Source organism: Belonocnema kinseyi, chromosome 6 (genome assembly GCF_010883055.1).
Source record: "Belonocnema kinseyi isolate 2016_QV_RU_SX_M_011 chromosome 6, B_treatae_v1, whole genome shotgun sequence".
NCBI classification, from domain to species: domain Eukaryota; kingdom Metazoa; phylum Arthropoda; class Insecta; order Hymenoptera; family Cynipidae; genus Belonocnema; species Belonocnema kinseyi.
Genome location: NC_046662.1, coordinates 29,126,300 through 29,147,134, shown reverse-complemented (window position 1 = coordinate 29,147,134; position 20,835 = coordinate 29,126,300). Strand labels below are relative to the sequence as shown.

The 20,835-nt window shown below is 28.8% G+C and overlaps 1 protein-coding gene across 1 annotated transcript in view; it reads right to left on the bottom strand.

Moving 5' to 3' along the window:
- Nucleotides 1-20,835, bottom strand: part of LOC117174783 — a 103,743-nt gene that overhangs the window by 54,955 nt on the left and 27,953 nt on the right. The window contains exons 3-6 of the mRNA XM_033364149.1: nucleotides 18,540-18,740; nucleotides 16,217-16,359; nucleotides 11,243-11,443; nucleotides 2,770-2,989 (exon numbers count right to left, since the gene is read on the bottom strand). Coding sequence (XP_033220040.1) covers nucleotides 2,770-2,989; nucleotides 11,243-11,443; nucleotides 16,217-16,359; nucleotides 18,540-18,740 — 765 coding nt within the window. The remainder of the gene's footprint in view (nucleotides 1-2,769; nucleotides 2,990-11,242; nucleotides 11,444-16,216; nucleotides 16,360-18,539; nucleotides 18,741-20,835) is intronic.

The window sequence follows — 20,835 nt, the reverse complement described above, 5'->3', positions numbered from 1 at the left end:
ATCTAGTCGGGAGTGGTGCTGACTGAAAACAGATGATTTGGAGCGATTCGCGCGCCATCTGTTGGTCATTCTAAGGACTTATTGAACTACCCTCGTAGCATAGATTCTTTTTCAAGATATTTCGAATTAATCCCTCAAAAAAATCAAGCCTATTAATGAAAAAAATGGTCAAAATACACATTTTTTATAGAAATTCTTTAAATAATTAACATTTTTTGGCCACTATAAAAAAAAATGATAGCAAGGAGTCTTAGGCAAAATATTTTGAGTTAATTCCACGAGAAAATCAAGCCTTTCCATCATAAAATGGTAAAAATGTGCATTACTTATAAAAATGGTTTAAATAATTAAAATGTTTTGGTCACTATGGAAAATATGATCGCAACGAGTCTTAGTTAAAACATTTTAAATTGATTCCATGAAAAAATCAAGCCTTTTCATTAAAGACTTTTCAAAATGTACATGTGTTTATAAAAATTTTTCAAATAATAAACATTTTTCAGTCACTATGAAAATTATGATAGCAAGGAGTCTTAGGAAAAACAATTTAAGTTGATTCCGTAAAAAAAAACCAAGCCTTTTCATACAAAAATTGTCAAAATGTGCATTGGTTTATAAAAATAATTAAAATAATAAACATTTGTGGGTCAGTATTAAAAATATGATGGCAAGAAGTCTTAGGCAAAACATTTTAAGTTGATTCCGCGAAAAATCAAGCCTTTTCATAAAAATGTAGTCAAAATATGCATTTCTTTATAAAAATTGTTTATATAATAAACATTTTTAGGTCGCTACCAAAAATATGATAGCAAAGAGTCTTAGGCTAAACATTTTAAGTTGACTCCGCAAAAAAAATCAAGCCTTTTTATCGAAAAATTGTCAAAATTTGTATTTGTTTATAAAAACGGTTTAAATAATTAAAATGTTTTGGTCACTATGGAAAACATGATAGCAGCGAGTCTTAAGAAAAACATTTTCATTAGATTCCGTGCAAAAATCAAGCCTTTTCATAAAAGAATTGTCAAAATGTGTATTTGTTTATGAAAATCATTTAAATAATTACCATTTTCTGTCACTATTAAAACAATGATAGCATAGATTCTTTTCCAAGGTATTTCGAATTAATTCCTCAACAAAATTAAGCCTCTCAATAAAAATAATGGTCAAAATACGTGTTTGTTTATAAAAATGGTTTACATAATTAAAGTGTTTTGGTCACTATGAAAAACATAATAGCAAGGAGCCTTAGGAAAAACATTTTTAATTGATTCCGTGCAAAAATCAAGCCTTTTCATCAAAGAATTTTCAAAATGTGCATTTGTTTATAAAAATCGTTCAAATAATAAACATTATTTTGTCACTATGAAAATTATGATAGCAAGGAGTCTTAGGCTAAACATTTTAAGTGGATTCCGCAAAAGAAATCAAGCCTTTTTATCATAAAAAGGCCAAAATGTGCATTTATTAATGTAAATTGTTTAAATAATTAACATTTTTTGGTCACTATGAAAAATGTGATAGCAAGGAGTTTCAGGAAAAACATTTCAAGTTGATTTCGTGAAAAATCAAGCCTTTTCATCAAAAAATTGTAAAAATGTGCATTTGTTTATAAAAATAGTTTAAATAATTGGCAATCATTAGCTATTGTTAATTTATTATAAGCGCATATCATTATCTGAGATACTTAATACAAAAGCTATGGGTAGAAATTAGCTAATAATTGCAAATAAAGTTTTATACATTTTTTATTTGAAACGACTGCAGTTAGAATATTTTGATTGTTAAAATCATAGAAAAACAATTTTTCATAGACATCTGACTTTTGGCACGACTATTGACTCTTTTTCATATGGTGCATTGTTTGGTTTAAAATTTTATTTTTCAGTTAACTACCAAAATTTTGAAAATGCCATAACTCTGAGCATTTTCTTTTTATCGAAAAAAGTCATTAGGATAAATTGTTTGTCCTTTTTAATAATATAAATATCCTACATAAAATTTTCAAATTCAGAAGAAAAGTGGTCTCAAAAATTTTCAAAATGCGCTCACTTTTCAAATTTGTATGAAAAATGTCTGATTAACAAACTCGTCAATTCTTTTAGGACCTTAAAAAAGTGTGCCAAAGATGGATTTGATCCGTTCATTATTTCGAGAGTTACCGCGTTTACGGCCGGACAGCCGGATGGACGGACAGTCAGACAGACGCCATCGTAAAAACTTGATTTTCGGATTCAGGGGGTCTCGAAACGTGGAAATCCGTTGAAAAACAGTGATGTCACATTTAGGACAATTCTAATACTTCCTCAATCATAAATGATGATAATATAAAAAAATCAAAAGTCAGGCCGCATAAATCTCTTCAAAATTTAATGCTGAATTTTTCTTTAAAAAAATCCAAAATCGGTAAGTAATTGCCAGCTACAAGCAATTTGAACCATGTTAAATTATGCAAAAAAAATTGAAGGCCCCGTATCTTTTCTACCATAATATCGCAAACATGACATCGGATGAAATTCTAAAGTTGGTATTTCTTTTCCGCAAAGATGAGTGACAATATGAAAAATGGATATTTCGTATCCCCAGTGGGAAGGTATTTGCGAAATGCACCCTTCACTTGGCTTTCTTTTCTTTCTCTGACTCTAAGCAAATTGGATTTGGTACACAAACAAGAAACAAGTAACATAACTGGCCTAACTCAGTTAGAACCTTGGAGTATTGGGGTGGGGGGGGGGGGATTGAGGGTTGGAGGAAGTTGAAAGTTTTTCTTACCTGAACCTCGAGCTCAAAGCCAGGAAGGAACGATAAGGGGACGGGGTGAAATGGATTGTCGTATGGCGATGTGTGAAATTCGAGGAGCATCGTGTCGTGACTACTGACGATATCCGGAACTGCATCTCCGCCACACAATCTCACAAGAACTCTGTCCGAAGTCGATCCTCCATCGTAAACGGTCAGATAATCTTGAACCACGTTGCACTGATCCCATACTCTTGAATACAAGAAAACGACAAATTAGCTCTATTATCTTACATACCTTGTAACCATGATCGCAGGAATTGTGTTTCTGATGAACTGGCTCATTCAATCTTATTTCGTTCAAGACTTTTGATGGAAAATGAAAAAAGAAGTACAGAAAAACTTGTACGATTTTCACAAATAAATGGAATAAATTACTACCAATTTAAACCATTTCTACACGAAAAAAACTGGGGGGGGGGGGGGGGGGGTTACTAAAGTTGCGGCTCATATAAAAGTTGGTATTATTTAGAACTTAAGCTCGAATAAATACCTGTAGAGACCCAGTGGGTACAAAATTTGGCGACGTCTTTACGACATCGTTACGACATATTTACGGCAACTTTACGACATCCTATGTCTATGTCGTCAAGTCGCCTGTATGATATCGTAAATATGGCGTATGATCTAAAGATGTGTTTACGATATCGTAAAGACACTGTAACGACATGGACACTGGATGTCGTAAAGTTGTCGTGAAGATGTCGTAACGATGTCGTAAAGTCGTCGCCAAATTTTGTGCCCACTGGGGTTTCATTCAGACGAATTTGCGTTTATTAAAACACATGTGTTGTCATGAAAAAAAGGAATGTTTAACCGATCTTTGGTTAAAGTTTATCCTGTTAAGTTAATTTTTGTTGCAGCGAATTTTTCATCAGAAATCGATCTGAAGCTTATCTTCTGTTTTTTCTGTGAGAGGAAAGTAAACTGAAAGACCTTCCATTTGAATAAATGATAATAATGAATCAAAGTTTAGTATAATTGTATATCAAAACACGGAAAAATGTTCAATTATTCGAGTTATTCATAAAAATATATTAAAATTTGACATTTTCATAATAGTCTATAATTGAGTATTCTAACATAACGTCATCCTCGGTCGGTAACATCAAAATTTATAAGGCCACCACATGGTGGACTACAAAGCATTCATTACATAGGATTTTGACTGAAATTAATTTTTGTAGACGAAAATAAGTGAAAAATCGTGATATGGCTTTACTTCTGAGATATAAAAGCCATTTCTTTCATTATTGTTAGCAAAGGGTGAAGTGTGTGATTTAGAGAATCCATCAAGAAAAAATATAATGTGCCGTGTTTGAGGTTAGGTTGCATTGTTGGAATCGTTGGCAGTCAACATTTTTGAATTTTAGTAGTTCGTTTAAGTGTGTTTTTCAAAGATGTCAAGAGATTATTTTTTGCACTTTGCACTTAAACTTCTCCGATTTCTTTTTTAATACCTTCAAATTCTTTGCAATCATTTTAAATCTTTAAATCTCTTGACAATCCCTAAAAGCTTTGAAAATTTCGAAAATAACTTAAAATCTTTCCAAATAACCTGTAAATTAATTGCTTAACATTCATTAAAGTCACTAAAACTTATAAAAATATTTTTAAATTCTTTCAAAATAAACTTTAAAATCCCGCCAAGTCCCTAGTTATTCCTTAAAATCACTTGAACTCTTAGAAATCCTGTAAGATTCTTGGATAATCCTTAAACTCCTCCGAATTTTTTTTTTAAATCCCTTTACCTTCTTTACAATTATATAAAATCTTTCATAGTTTCACAAAATTGACTGAAATTAATTTAAATCTCTTAAAATCCATTGAATTTTCTTAAATTTCTTTAAATCTCTTAAAAACTATTAAAATCTTTTAATTTTTTCAAATTCATTAAAATCTATTAAAATAACTTTTCAATAACTCGCTTGACTTTTTTTAAAATCACTAAAACTATCGCAAAATCTTATAAGATCTCTTGTAAATCATTAAATCTTTTTGAAATATTTTTGGATTATTTTTAAATCTTTTAAAAAGAAACTTTAAGTTTCCGCCAAGTCCCTAGTAATTCCTTAAAATCGCTAGACTTCTTATAAATTCCTTAAGTCTTCCGAATTTTTTTAAAATCCCTTCAACTTCTTTGAAATCATTTTAAAATTTTCAAAATTGACTAAAATTAATTAAAATCTCTTAAAATCCTTTAATTTTCTTTAGACTCCTTTAAATCTCTTGAAAATCCTTAAATCATTGTATTTTTTTAAACCCTTTGAAGTCTCTTAAAATCTATTAAAATATTTTTAAATAACTTTTTAAATCACTTGTTAAATAGCTTTAAACTCACTAAAACCGACTTAAAATCTTAAAAAATTTCCTGTAAATCTGGAAAAGTTTTTGCATTATTTTTAAATCCTTTAATAGAAACTCATAAAATCCCGTCAAGTACCTATAGTAGTTCCTTAAAATATTGGTAAAAAATTACATGTCTTGAAATTTCTTCAAATTTATTAAAATCTTTTTGAATAACTTTTCAGTAACTCGCTTAAAATTCTTTAAAATCACCTAAACTGAATTAAAATTTGATCTAATCTCTTGGAAATGCTCAAACCTTTTTGAATTCTTTAAAAAATCTTTAAAATTCCTTCAAAATCGTTCAACGCTTCTGCATTCTTTTAAAATCCCTTTAAAATTTTTTAAATCGTTAAAAATCTCGCTGAAATTAATTAATTTTAGTCCAACTCCTATCTAAACAATGTTTTGCAGTCCACCAAGTGGTATAGCCTTACAGATTTTGATGTTACCGACCGAGCGTGACGTAATATTCCAGTACATTCCAATACATGTATTAGAGCGTTTGTAAGACGAAAATTATGCACAAGGAAATTACGGAATTAATGGAATTCAAGAAGTTCACGGATTTTACCGAATTCAAGGAATTCACGAAATTGAATAAATTTACAACATTCATAGAATTCACAGAATTCAAGGAAATAAAGGAATTTATGAAGTTCACAGATGCTACGAAATTGGCAGAATTCATTAAATTCAAGAAACTCACGAAATTTATAGTATTCCCGAATTCATAGAATTAAAGGAAATCGAGAAACTTATGGCATTGATAAAATTCACGGAATTAATGAAATTTAAAGAATTTATGAAATTCATGGAATTCGTTTGATCCGCGGAATTCATAGAATGTAATGAATTAAAGGAATTCATAGAATGTAATGAATTAAAGGAATTCAATAAATTCATTAAATTGAAGGAATTCATGAATTTCATTTAACTGAAAGAATTCAACAAATTCACTGAAATCAAGGAATTCACGGAATTCATCCAATTTATGGAAATTACGGAATTCACGAAATCCACAAAATTCATGGAATTTCCAAAATTCACGGTATACGCTTAATTCGTTTACACCAGTTCCTACACAATTTTACTTTACACAATATATATTGTACACAAGTATACTGATGATATTTTTCCTACACAAAACTTTTTCTATATAATATTTTTTCCGTACTGAATTTAATATTGCTATATTTTTTCTACACAGAATATTCCCTACACAATATTCAACATTGTTTAATAATTATATTTTTTCCTACACAAAATATTTGCTACATCGAATTTCATGCTGTTATATTTTTCCGGCACACAACTTTTTCTACGCAAAATTTTTCCTACTCAGAATTTAATACTGTCATATTTTTTCGACACAGAAGATTTCCTACACAATATTCAATATTGTTTAATAATTATATTTTTTCCTAAACAAAATATTTTCTGTAAAAATATGTATATTCTACACATAATTATGTAGAAATATTTTATTATCAAGATAATCTCCAAAGATTGTGCAACAATTATATTAGGTACAATATTTTTCCAGCATAAAATATATTCTGCATAACATATTTAAAATAGTACATAAAATATCCTGTACAAAAAGTAAACCCTACACAAAAATAAATGATTATAGTTTAAATTTTAATTTTGTTACTGCCATAAACGCTAGTGATGTGTGTGAATTTAAAATATATGTTAAAGATTTAATTTAGAAATTTTTCATTAGATTAAATTACAAATTTTTAGCAGGAAAAATATTGGACATTATATTGTTGTTGTACAATGTTTAGAGACTATCTTGATCATAAAATAGTACTATTTAATTCTATGTAGAATATTCATATTCTGTGTAGAAAATATTTTATGTACGAAAAAAAAAGTATCAAACAATATTCAATTCTGTTTAGGAAATTTTCTGCGTAGAAAAAATTGTGTATAGGAAAAATATAACAGTACTAAATTTAGTATAGGAAACATTTTTTGTAGAAAAAGTTTTGTATAGGAAACATTTCGCGAAGAAAATATTTTGTGTAGGAAAAAAATAAAAATATCAAACAGTATTAAATATTGTGTAGGAAATATTCTGTGTAGAAAAAATGCTCTATAGGAAAAACATAACAGTATTAAATTCTGTATAGAAAAAATTTTGTGTAGAAAAAGTTTTGTGTAAGAAAAATATGATCAGTATACTTGTGTACAATATATATTGTGTAGAATAAAACTGCGTTTTCCCCGGCTAATTTATGGAACTCAAAAAATTCACCGAATACGCTTGATTTACGGAATTCACGAAATTCACGAAATTCAGGGAATTCATGGAATTCAGGGAAATCAGGCAATTCAAATTCACGGACTTCATGGAATTCAATTAATAGAAGGAATTAAAGGAATTCATTGAATTTACGGAATTCGCAGCATTCATAGAAATACAATAATTCTCGGAATTCATGTAACACCTGAAATTTACGAAATTCAAGCAATTAAGAGAATTCCAGGGATTCAAGAAAGTCACGGAATGAATGGAATTTAAGGAATTCGTGGAACTCCATGACTTTCATACATTTCGTGAATTCCAAGAATTCATTGAACTTCATTAACTCATTGAATTCTATGAATTGCTTAAATTTCGTGAATTCCGTAAATTCCGAAAAATCCGAGAATTCCATGAAATCTATGAATGTTTGAATTCCTTGTATTCCGTGTATAGAGTGAATTCCTCGAATTCCGTAAATTCCATGAATTCTATGAATTTCGTGAATTCCATGAAGTCCGTGAATCCCATGAATTCCGTGAATCCCATGAATTCCGCGATATCCGTGAATTCCGGGTGTTATATGAATTCAGTAAGTTCTGTGAATTCCACGAATTCCTTTAATTTCATGAATTCCATAAATGCGCGCGTTATATACTATACTTTAACCAAAGTTTTGGCTCTGTTAGGATTTTTTTTTTCAGAAACAAGGGTTCTCAGAAATGAAACACATTTTTTTTATTTGTAATTTTGTGCTTCAACAGGCATCGAGATATCCAGCTACTAGACTTGTATTATAAAATTCCGAGCCATGTAAGGTAGCATACCTATTCGAGAATTTGAAAACTACAACATTGTGTATTGCAGCGTTACCTTACGTTTGGGAAATAAACTTCCAATACATGTAGTGGAAGTTTCCAAGCGAAATTTTTAACAGTCTGCGACCTATTATAGAAATTCAAACTCACGTCTCGATATTTCGCATAGTAGACTTCTTTTATAATTTTTTAGTCATTTTTGTACTCGCGCTAATTGTGCAATTAAATGGCGAATTGAAAACTACACAATAGAAAAATAAACTTAAACTATATCTGTAGCTTCAAATCGATAATTGGGTACATTTCTTTTGCGTTTTCAAAATATTTTAAAAGAATTTATAAAAATGATTTTTTCAAAATAAAAAATAAATAAAAATATGAAAATTTTCGAAAAATTTAAACAAAAAATGTTTGTCATCTTTAAACCTTTCAAAACCCTTAAATATTAAAATAAATGCACACAAAATTACAGTTTTAAGAATTTTGTACCTTCTTGTGAAAATTTTTTCCACCAGGCACTTTTCGAATTCTGATTCTAATTTTAAAAGATTATGATACTTAACTGTAGTGGGGCTGAATATAAGAAGGGTCAAAATCATTTCTCCTTTCACTAAAAAAAATTAATTTTAAAATTATGAGAATGACAACGGATTTTGGATCATTTCTTTTTTTCGCTCTGAAATATATAAAATGAGAACAAAATATTTGCAAACGCAAATATTTTTTGGTTGAAAATAACGAACAGCCCACAAATATTAACCAATTGGGACTAAAAAAATTGAAAAAAAGCTGTTAAGATTTCTAAGCTAGTTGTCGAGCCTCATTTTAAAAAAAAGGCTTTCAATTTTTTATAAATAAATGTTAATACTAAATGTCCTTATTACTATTATCAAATTTAATAAACGAATTCATTATTTAGGCATTTTTTCAGAGAATATTTGTTTTTTCAATGTCATTTTTTATAATTAGGAACTTTATGCTAATTTTAGAAAACTTCGTAATTTCTTGATTATTCTTATTATTCTTTTTAAACAACTTAAATAAAAAATGCTTTGATAAGGCATTTTTCAAAAGAAAAATTGGTGTTATTCGATGACAAATTTTTTAATCAGGAATTTTATGATAAATTTAGAAAGAATTTATAATTTATTGATTAATTTGATAAACTTTTTCAAAAATTTTAATAAATAAATTATTAAGGCCTTTGTTAGCGGAAAAATTTTCTTTTCCGATGTCAGATTTTTTAATTAGGATCTTTATCATACATTTTCTAAACGAATGTAACAAACAAATGCATTATTCCGGCATCTGCGGACGGAAAAATTATTTTTTTTCGATGCCAGCCATTTTAATTAGGAACTTCATTATAAGTTCAGCAAAATTCATAATTAGTTGATGCATTTTTTATATATTTTTAAACAAATCTAATAAACAAATGCATTATCCTGAAGCCTTTATTAAAAGAATGAAAGTAATGAGAAACTTAAATTCAAAGGCCTGAAATTTAAAAAAAACAATTCCATCGAAAAAATGACCAAATATTGCATATGCTTATTAAATTTGTTTAAAACATCAAAGAATTAACTAATTATGGGTATTAATGGAATCATCATTAAATTCCCAATTAAAAAGACTGACAAAAAAACCAAATTTTTCCGACCACAGATGTCCGAATAATGCATTTGTTTGTTAATTTCGGTTTAAAAATCATAAAATTGATCATCTAATAATGAATGTTTTTGAATTTATTATGAAAATCCCAATTAAGACGTCTGACGTGGGAAGAACGAATTTTTCCGTCGACAGATGCCCTAATAATGCATTTTCTTATTAAAATTGTTTGAGAAAATCATAAAATTAAACAATAAAATATGATTTTTTTCTCAAATTATTATGAAGTTCTTAATTTAAAAAGTTTTCATGAAAAAAAATTCTTTCGACAAATACCTTATCTATGCATTTTTTTATTAAATTTGTTTAAAAATCATAAAATTCATCCACTAGTTATGAATTTTTCGGAAATGGTCATCAAGTTTCCAACTAAAAGGAATTATCATTGAAAAAAAATAATTTTTCTGCCAACAAATTTTATTGTTGTATTGCCTTGCAATATAACTAAAAAAGCGTAAAATTATGGACAATCGTAAAAGGAAATATTTCAACAAATAATTTGCTTGTCAAATTTTTTTGTTTATTATATAATATTGGAATATCTTTGAATAATGTTACTCTATGAAATTTGGGCGATTTCAACAATTTTCGTGTTATAGACAAGCACCGAGAACGTCAAATAGAAAAAATAGCCCTTTTTTAGTCATATTTGTTTATTTATAAAAAAAATTGAAACCCTATTTTAAAAAGCAGACAAAAAAGTTTCTTGGAAATCTTATCAGCTTTTTTCCTACTTTTTTTGGTCCAAATCAGTTAATAATTGTTATGCGTAATAATTGCTTTTTCCCGCAGTATTACAAGTAATCACGCATTATTACGCATTATTGCGCATTATTACGCTTCATTATGCATTATTATGCGTTATTACATATTATAACGAAATATATATTTAAAATTTGCTGAAGTTAAATTTAATTCCATGTGATTGTTTCTGACTAAATCTAATCTGTTATTCTTTTTGATTTCGTTCTGTCACTCATGGATTGTGTTTTCACAATTTCATTGTTACGCGTAATAATTACTTTTTCCCGCATTATTACAAGTTGTAACTCATTATTACGCATTATTGCGCTTTGTTATGCATTATTGCGCGTTATTACGCATTATTGCGCGTTGTTACGCATTATTGCGAGTATTTACGCGATGCTCATCCTTTAAAATTCTATTTTTGGTCCTTATCCATTTGTCATTCTCACACCTTCAAGAAAGAAATTTCCATTGAGTAGTTTCATTGCAAGACAGGTAAGGTATAAAGCGCAAAAGTTGCGCTTGATTTTGTCTGGCAGTGACTTTCGCAGATAGAAAAGTTACTCTCTCAACTGTTCAGTGTTGGTTTTTCTAGTTTTCTAGTACTAACTTTAATATTCGTTGACTTCTGTCGTATTTGACGACCTGGTCCTTGATGTGTATCTTGTGACTGTTCCGCTGACTAACAGCCAGAAGTGCTCGGTGTCCTGGTGGAGCACGTTTTTGCTCAACCCGATAGTAGCAGGTCACGTTCCTCGGATAAACACCCGGGTAGTTTGGCGATTGGAGTCGACAAGCGCGCGTGTCGCACCTAAAGTTGATGAGAAAGCACTTTCGTGAGTCACCAACTTTCCCCACAACTCCTAGTTCTATATCTTTTGACAATAATTCCATTCAACTAACGAACAAAGTATTACAAATAGAATCAAAAAATATATTTTTCTAACTATTAGGGGTCGCGTATAAATTAAATATAGATATTTTCTGAAATTTTGAACAACGTAACCCCTTTTGTTAGGTTCCGTTAGTATTTACCAACCCCCCCCCCCCCCCCCCCCCCCCCCTCTTACTTAATATTGCAGCCAAAATTTTTTTCTTCAATTTACTTACGAGTCATCCAAAAATAAAGTAAACAGATTATGATTGAGGGTGCAGGGGTGGGAAATTGTACTGTTAATTATTAATTTAAAAAAGTAGTTCAACTTTAGACAAAATAGTAGAATTTTTAACCAGAAAGGTGAATTTTGGATAAAAAATATAAAGCTGTGGGACCCTTCAATAGCCCTCCTTTCTATAGCCCTTCTGAGAATTGACGCCGCGCCGCAGGTCGGTGATACAGGTGCTGCGCATGGTGCGTGGTATCTGTGTTTGTCACTCAGGCGAGTACTCAGGCGTGATCGAACAAAAGCGGAGCGGATTATAATGAGTTAGTTCTCACCCACCGTTAGCCCCAAAATCGGCGCTATAGAAGAGTTTCACTGTAGTTGATATTTTACCTCAAAAACGATTTTCATTTTGAATAAAAAACAGTTAAATTTCCAACCCTCAAATATAAATTTTTAACAAAAAGATCAATCTTCAACCAAACAGTTAAATTTTAAGAAAAAAAGTTAAGTTAAAAATAAGCTATTTAAATTCTCAAATAAAAAAATGTAACCAAATAAGTTTATTTTGAATATATTACTTTCATTTATCTACGAACCAAATGAATTTTCAACTCAAAATATGAATCTTCAACTGGAAATAGAGACCTTTTACGAAACAGTTGAATTTTCAATCAAGAACTTTAATTTTTAGAAAAAAAGATTTATTTTCTACCAAAAAGGACGAGTTTTTAACAAAATACTTCAATACTCAACAGAAGAAGAAGAACTTTGGATCGAACCGTTGCATTTTCAATAAAAAAATTAATTTTCTACAAACTAAAAATGAAATAGTCAAATTTACATTCAAAATAATTTATTTTTAACCAAAATAAAGACGAATTTTCAACAAAATAGTTAAAGCAACAAAAGAATTAATTTTCAACTCGAATGATAATTCTTCAATCAAAAAAATAAATTTTCAACAAAGTAAGTCAACGTTCGACCAAATAGTTTAATTTTTTACTACATTTAAAATTTTTCAATCCAAAAAGTCAGAAAATATAAAAATTTAACAAAAAAGTTAATCTTAAAAAAAAACAGCGAATTTTCAACTATGAATCTTCAACAACAAAAGTAATTGTTTACTCCAGTAGTCGAACTTGTAACCTGAAAGATGAATTCTCGAAAAAAATGTCATAGTTGATATTTTATTCAAAAATATATTTTCATTTTGAATAAACAATAGTTGAATTTCTAGCCCAAAAATATAAATTTTCAAACTAAAGTAAAATTTTCAATTCAAAAAATTAATTTTTGATGAAGAAATTATTTTTCAACAAAATAGTTTAATTTTTAACCAAATAAAAGAGTTTTCAAATAAATTAATACATTTTCAACCAGAAATATAAATTTGTGTCCAAATAGTTGAATGCTTCACCAAAAAGTTGCATTTCAACCAAAAAGATTAAGTTTCTACCAAAACAGGTGAATTTTCAAAAAAATACTTGAATCGTTAACTAAAAAATATTAACTTTCAACCAAAATTAAATGATTAAATTTTCACTCAAAGTCATTAGTTTTCAACCTAAATCAAAACAATTAAAAAAAAACGTGAATTTTTTAATTCAAGAAATAGCTTTTACTAAAATCATTATTTTCGAACTAAAACAATAACTTTTTAATAATGTTGTTTAACTTTCGACTAAATAGTGAAATTCCCAAAATCAAAAAAATAATTTGCTATAAAAATTGAAGTTTTAGCCTGAAAATACAAATTTATTACAAAAAAGATCATTTTCAATAAAAAAAGTTAATTATCAACCAATAACTTCAATTTTCCACAAAGTAGTTGAATTTCTTCACTAAAAAAAAACAATGTTTGACTGAAAGTTACGTTATTTTTCCAGACTAAATTTGTTTACGTCAATTTATTTAGAAACATACAAAAATAACGTAAAACGATTTAGATTAATGAAGGGGGGGGTATAAATTAATTATTAATTATTATGAATTAACAAAGAAGTTCAACTTTCACCCAAATAGTGTAATTATGAATCAAAAAAGTAAATTTTATATAGAAAAATATAATAGTTGATATTTTATCTAAGAAAAAATTTTCATTTTGAATAAAAAACAGTTGAATTTCCAACCCGAAAATATGAATTGTCAACAAAAAAGTTCATTTTCAATCAAACAGTTAAATTTAAAAAAATAAGTTAAATAAAACAAATAATTAAATTATCAATTAAAAACAAAATTAACTAAAAAAAAATTATTTTCAACCAAGTAGTTTCATTTTTCTGCAAGCTAGATGAATTTTCAACTTAAAATATGAATCTTCAACCGAAAATAAAAAAAAAAAACAAAAAAAAAAATGATTTCCAAGAAAGTAGTTTGATTTTTTTATCAAACGAAATACATTTTTAACTACAACTATGTATCTTCTACCAAATATGAGAAAGATATTTCCTACCAACAAAGACAAACGTTTAACAAAACACATACATTTCCTACCAAAAACAAAATATGTGATTAAATTTTCACTAAAGATAAATCATTTTCAACCAAAACGAATTTTCAACAAAATAGTTAATTTTTCATCCCAAGAAACTAATTTTTAACGGAAATTATGATTTTTAAACTAAAAAAAAATTTTCAATAACGTAGTAGATCATTTTTAATTAAAAAAAGTTGATTTTAACCAATAGTTTCAATTTTCAACGTAGTAGTTAAATTTTAAGTTAAAAATTAATTATTACAAGAACAAATGCAAATAAAGTAATTTGATTTTTAAACTAAAAAAAGAATTTCTAACTAAAATTTGAAATCTTTATAGAAAAAAAATTTTCAACCAAATAGTTAAATTTTTAACAAAAAAGCTGAATTTTCAAACAAAGAGATTAATTTTTTACGAAAAATTAAGACTTTTCCACAAAACACCTAAATCCTCAACTAAAGAAAATTAATTTAGAACCAAAAAGTTTCATTTCTAACAACTAAAAAAAGGATACATTTTTATCAGATTTTACGCAAGAATGAAATATTTAAATTTTAATTTCAAGAAAAAAATGTCAAAAAAAAAAGAATTTTAAACAAAATTGTTTGATTTTTTAACCAAGGTAATGAATTTTTAATTTAAGTTAGGAATCTTCATCCAAAAAATAGAATTGTTAACGAAATAGTTAAATTTTTTACGAAACCGTTAGATTTTCAAGTAAACGGATTAATTTTCTACCAAAATAAAAAAAAAATAAAAAAAGTTAATTAATTTTTAAGCCAAAGTAGTTTATTGTTACCTGGAATTATGATTCTTCTACAACAACAAAAAAATACTAATTTTCTAGAGAAAAAGAAAAATTGTCTACAGAAAAGTCCATACTAGTTAAATATTCAGGCCAAGAAATGAATTATTAATTAAAATAATAAATCTTCAACTAGAAAAATGAATTTTCAACAAAGTAGTTCAACTTTCCAGAAAATACTTGAATTATCGAGCAAACAAAAACTTTCATTTAAGAAGAGAAAAAGGGAAATGAGAGAAAAAGAAGTAGAGAAAATGAGGGAAAATGAGGATGAAAAGGGAAAGTCAGAGGCTATGAGGGAAGGGTAATCGAGGGGAAATTGAAAGGAGGTGAAAGTAAGGGGAATCGAAAGGAAGAAGAATAAGAGGAGGAGATCTATGGAATATGAGAGGAATTTAGGGTAAGGAGAGACAGGACCGTAGGAGAAAGGATTAAAAATGAGGGTAAGTAGGTGTGTAGAAGTGAGGACTGTCGATGAGAAGTAGAGAAAGTATAATAAATGATTAGAAATGAGGAGAATTTGGTGTGGGAAAGTGAGGGCTGTGGAAGGAAAGTAGGAGAAGTAGAGAAAGTAGAGAAAATTATTAGAAATGAGAAGAAGTAAATGTGGGGAAGTTAGGACTATCGAAGAGAAGTAGAGAAAGTAGGGGAAATGAATAGAAATGAGAGGAAGTAGGTGTGGGGAAGTGACCGCTGTGTAAGAGAAGTAGAAGAAGTAGGGGAAATTATTATAAATGAGGAGAAGTAGATGTGGGAAAGTGAGGACTGTCGAAGAGAAGTAGGGAAAGTAGGGAAAAGGATTAGAAATAAGAAAAAAATAGATGTGGGGAAGTGAGGGCTGTGGAAGGGAAGTTGGAGAAGTAGGGAAAGTAGGGGAAATATTAAGAAATGAGAGGAAGTAGTATTGGGAAAGCGAAGGCTGTGGAAGTTCAGCAGGGAAAATATGAGAAATTATTAGGAATGAAGGAAAGTAGGTGAGGAAAATTAGGCGTGGAACAGTGATGGCTGTCGAAGGAAAGTAGGGGAAAGCGAGTGTCAGCTAGAGAGATGAGGAGAGGGGGAAGTAAAGGAGAAGTTAGGAAAGGGGGGATGATGCTACTTTGGTCTTATCTACGTATAATTATATGAATAATTGATTACTAAGATAACATTATCGATAATGTATTTTTGAAGAATAATGATCTCATTAGGTCCTACCTGGTTAGAACTCGATCGCAGTAAGTCCCGTTCACTAATTCACCACGCCACGTGGCCATGGTGCTGTTCCCATATCTCAGGTGAGCTTCGCTACGCTTCAGGAACTTATACGATAGTTTGAAGTCGAAGTTGTAACCCGTGCCCTGCAGAAAACGGATATTCTCTTGTGATGGCTTGAAAATAAAGCTTGCAAACTTTCACGAAATAAAGTAAAGGTACTACGTGAAAAAAGCCACACTCCACGAAAGTCCTGGTCTCCTGAAAAAGTTTATCCTCGTCTCCAAGTATAAAAAGGAAGTTATGTACATAATTTAATTTAATGTAAGAAGGTTTTATAAGATCCTTCCTTTGATGAGACAGTTTTTATTATTAAATTGATACTTTGAAAAAGTTTTAATGGCATTATAGTTAATCAGAGTAATTCCAGTATATCGTTTTGATTATTAACTTTGGTTAGGAATGATAAACTTTTGCGGATCCGAAATTAATTTTTATACAATTATATTCATATCTGAGGAGGGCCAGTTGTTATTATTTTTTCTTAAATCGTAGATTAGTAAATAAAATAATATTTATAAAACTGGAAATTTTTTTAGCAAATTTAGAATTTCAGTGTGGAAGAGAAATTCCAGTTTTCCTATATTGGGCTATAAAGCTCCATGGCTCTGGATACTTTTTTATTCTTTTTCCGAAAAAGTATTTTTTTGGATTTACAGAGTTCAATTTTGAATCTGGATTTTCTACCAAAAAATATCAATGTTCAAAGAAAAATAGAAGAGGTAAATTTTTAGCTGAAAAATTAATTTGATACTAGAAAAAGAACGAATTTTCAAGAAAACTTGTTTAACAAAGAAGATAAACATTTTAATCAAGTAGTTGCATTTTTAATCAAAAAAAATATCATAATTTTTATGAGGAGAGATATGTTTTTACACCAAAGACTATTTTTCATCAAAAGAGTTAACTTTTGAACTAAGAAAGATTCTTCAGTCTAGAGACAAAGAAAATTAAAAAAAAATGGTTGAACTTTCAAACCAAACAGGCGAACTTTGGAAAAACGGTTCAATTCAAAAAAAAAAATTATTAACTAAAATGTTGATTTCCAATCAGACGATTTAATTGTTTACCCAAAAAGCTCAATTATCAACAAAATATTTAAATTATAAAACAAATATGATAATTTGTTGCCAAAAAGTGTGATTCTTAGTAAATAATTAAATAGTAGACTTTGAACTAAAAATAGTTTGCTTTTTAAACAAAAAGATGGAAATAAACTGGATGAGAAAAACTTTATACAAAAAATAGACTAGTTAAATTTTCAGTAAAAAATTTTATTTTCACTGAAAAAATAACCGAATAGTTAACTTTTCAAATAAGAAATTGAATTTTCAAACAAAAATTAAAAGTTAAATTTTTATTAAGAAACTTAATTTTCACAACAACAAAAAATAATTTTGAACTAAAAATGATAATTTTTAACAAAGAATAGGGTGGTAAAAAATTGAGTCAAAAACAATATGTTTTTAAAAAACCATATTTACAACAAAATATGTAGATTTTCAACCAAATTTTTGCGTTATTTAGTAAGATATTTAAATTTTAAATTTAATAAATTTTTATTAAAAAATGGAATACTTAACTTTTCAGTAAAAAAAGTTAATTTTCGACAAAAAAAGTTTCATTTTAAACATTTTCAACAGAAAACAGGAATTTTCTAAAAAAAAATACATAAGGTTTTAAACAAATTGAAATTTTAATGAAAAAAGATCAATTTTTACAATTCAAATCCGAACTTTTGAATTTTTGAATAAAAAAGACAGATTTCCGAAAAAATATTAAAAATTTCCAACACCCAAATTTTTTTTAACCGAAAAAATATGTATTTGCAAGCAAATACATCATTTTAAAGTTTCCGACCAAAAATGTTTAACTTTTAACCAACAATAGTCGGATTTTCTACAAAATATTTAAACTTTCGATACCCTAATATGAACTTTTTAACCAAATAGTTCAATTTTTAACCAAGAAGGATATTTTTTTTAACAAAGTTGTTGAACGTGCAACAAAATTATAAAATAAAAAATTAGACTTTTTGACTTTTTTAATTAATTTCATTTTTTTCGCTCTAATGGTATTTCTGTATATTTATGAAGTTTAAATATTGGTCGGAATTACATCATTTGCTCAAAAAATGTACGAAATTTCTTTGAACACTCAGTTTAGATACATTATTTTCTAAATGAATAAAAAATCCAAAATCTGTCACTACATTTTTTTTATTCTTTCTAAATTTATTTTTTTTTTAATTATAATAAAGACTCACCTGTTCTGAAAGGCGTGATAAAAAGAGAGTAAGATTTATGGAATGGGTTTCACTGTAATATACAGTGTATCCCCAAGCGCTGCCACACCACTGGCCATCAGTCGCTGGACGTCCTTCTTCCCTTATACTCATATACCCGTCAGGACATCCTTCTGAAGTAAAAGATTGAAAACGCCCTACCGTAAAAGTGTCAAAAGTTAACTGAAAACAAACAAAAACAAGCAAACATATTAATTAATAAATATATTCATTATTTTTCATTACAATAATAATAGTATATTAAATCACGAGTAAAGTCAGACAGGTCTTTATGGAGAATTCAATGTCTGTAGGACGAGTTATGAAACCATGATGAAAGGCGAGTGATGTACGATATTTGATTCAAGATTGATATATTTTGAAATTATAGGGCACGTGTGGCGCAAAATTTGAAAATGGTTCGCTTGGAGGTAGAGTTTTTTATTTATACAATATATTGTTCATTAGGGTGGTAAAACATTTCTTTCGAATTTTTATGGGAACGACCCAAAAATTTTTCCGAATCCACACAAAAATGAATGCATTTTTTTGTTTTGAAAAAAATGATATTTAATGGTTCCGCAAGCCCCATGAAGTTTAACATATATTTACCATAAAAAAAATGTTTTTGTCAATCTTATTCAGAATCCTCAATATTATTTCAATCGAGTTGAAGCTCAACATTTCTCTTCTCAATTAGCCATAGAATGCTAATAAAATATCACTTTTCAAATATCAACACATTAAGCCTGTTTTATAGAGGTACATTAAGCTAGCACCTCCACAATCGAATTTTTGAATTTTTCATAGCTTAGAATTTTGGGCTTTTTTGGGCTTTTTTTGGGCTACAATAAAAATTTTTGGGCTCCTTTACTTTTTTCAAAAAAAAACATTTTCTTGTGGAGGTGCCAGCTAACATTAACCCAGCACCTCCACTTCTTTAAATCACTAAATAATAAAAATTCAATTACACCAGAATTTTAAGCTTTTTTTGGGTTCTTAAAATCCGCAAAAAAAATTTTCCCCAAACCAATCCTTAACTTCAAAAATCAACCCCCTTCAATAAATTGAAAATTTTTAGTTATTTATTAACGGGGTATTTTTGGGCTTTTTTGGGATCCCAGAAAATACCCACATCGATTTTTGGGCTCCAAACCTTAAGTCAAAAATCAACCCACGTTGTTACTACTTTCTCAAGAAATCAATTTTTCTAGAACTTTTTAATGGACATGGATTCTCTGATTTTTGGGCTCCTCGAAAATACCCGATACGATTTTTAGCTTCAACCCTTAACGTCGAAAATCAGCCCCTCTCTACCACGTAAATACAACTTTGTCTGCAAATAAATTTTTCTAGGATTTTGCAATGGAAATACAGTCTCTGTATTTTGGGCTCCTCGAAAATACCCGATGTGATTTTTGGGCTTCAACCCTTAACGTCAAAAATCAACCCAAGTTGATACTACTTTGTCAAGAAATCAATTTTTCTAGAATTTTTTAATGGAAATAGAGTCTCTGATTTTTGGGCTCCTCGAAAATACACGCTACGATTTTCGGGCTTCAACCCTTAACGTCAAAAATCAACCCACGTTGATATTACTTTGTCCAAAAATCAAGTTTTTTAGAATTTTTCAATGGTAATAGAGTCTCTGATTTTTGGGCTCCTCGAAGAAACCCGATACGATTTTTGGGCTTCAACCCTTAACGTCAAAAATCAACCCCTCTCTACCACGTAAATACAACTTTGTCTGCAAATAAATTTTTGTAGGATTTTTGAATGGAAATAGAGTCGCTGATTTTTGGGCTCCTCGAAAATACCCGATACGATTTTCGGCCTTCAACCCTTAACGTCAAAAATCTACCCCTCTTTACCAAGTAAATACAACTTTGTCTGCAAATAAATTTTTGCAGAATTTTTCAATGGAAATACAGTCTCTGATTTTTGGGCTCCTCGAAAATACACGCTAAGATTTTTGGGGTCGATTTTTGACGTTAAGGGTTGAAGCCCAAAAATCATATCTGGTATTTTCGAGAAACCCAAAAATCAGAGACTGTATTTCCATTGAAAAATTCTAGAAACATTTATTTGCAGACAAAGTTGTATTTACGTGGAAGAGGGGGGTTGATTTTTGACGTCAAGGGTTGAAGCCCAAAAATCATATCGGGTATTTTCGAGGAGCCCAAAAATCAGAGACTCTATTTCCATTAAACAATTCTAGAAAAATTGATTTCTTGACAAAGTAGTATCAACGTGGGTTGATTTTTGATTTAAGGGTTGA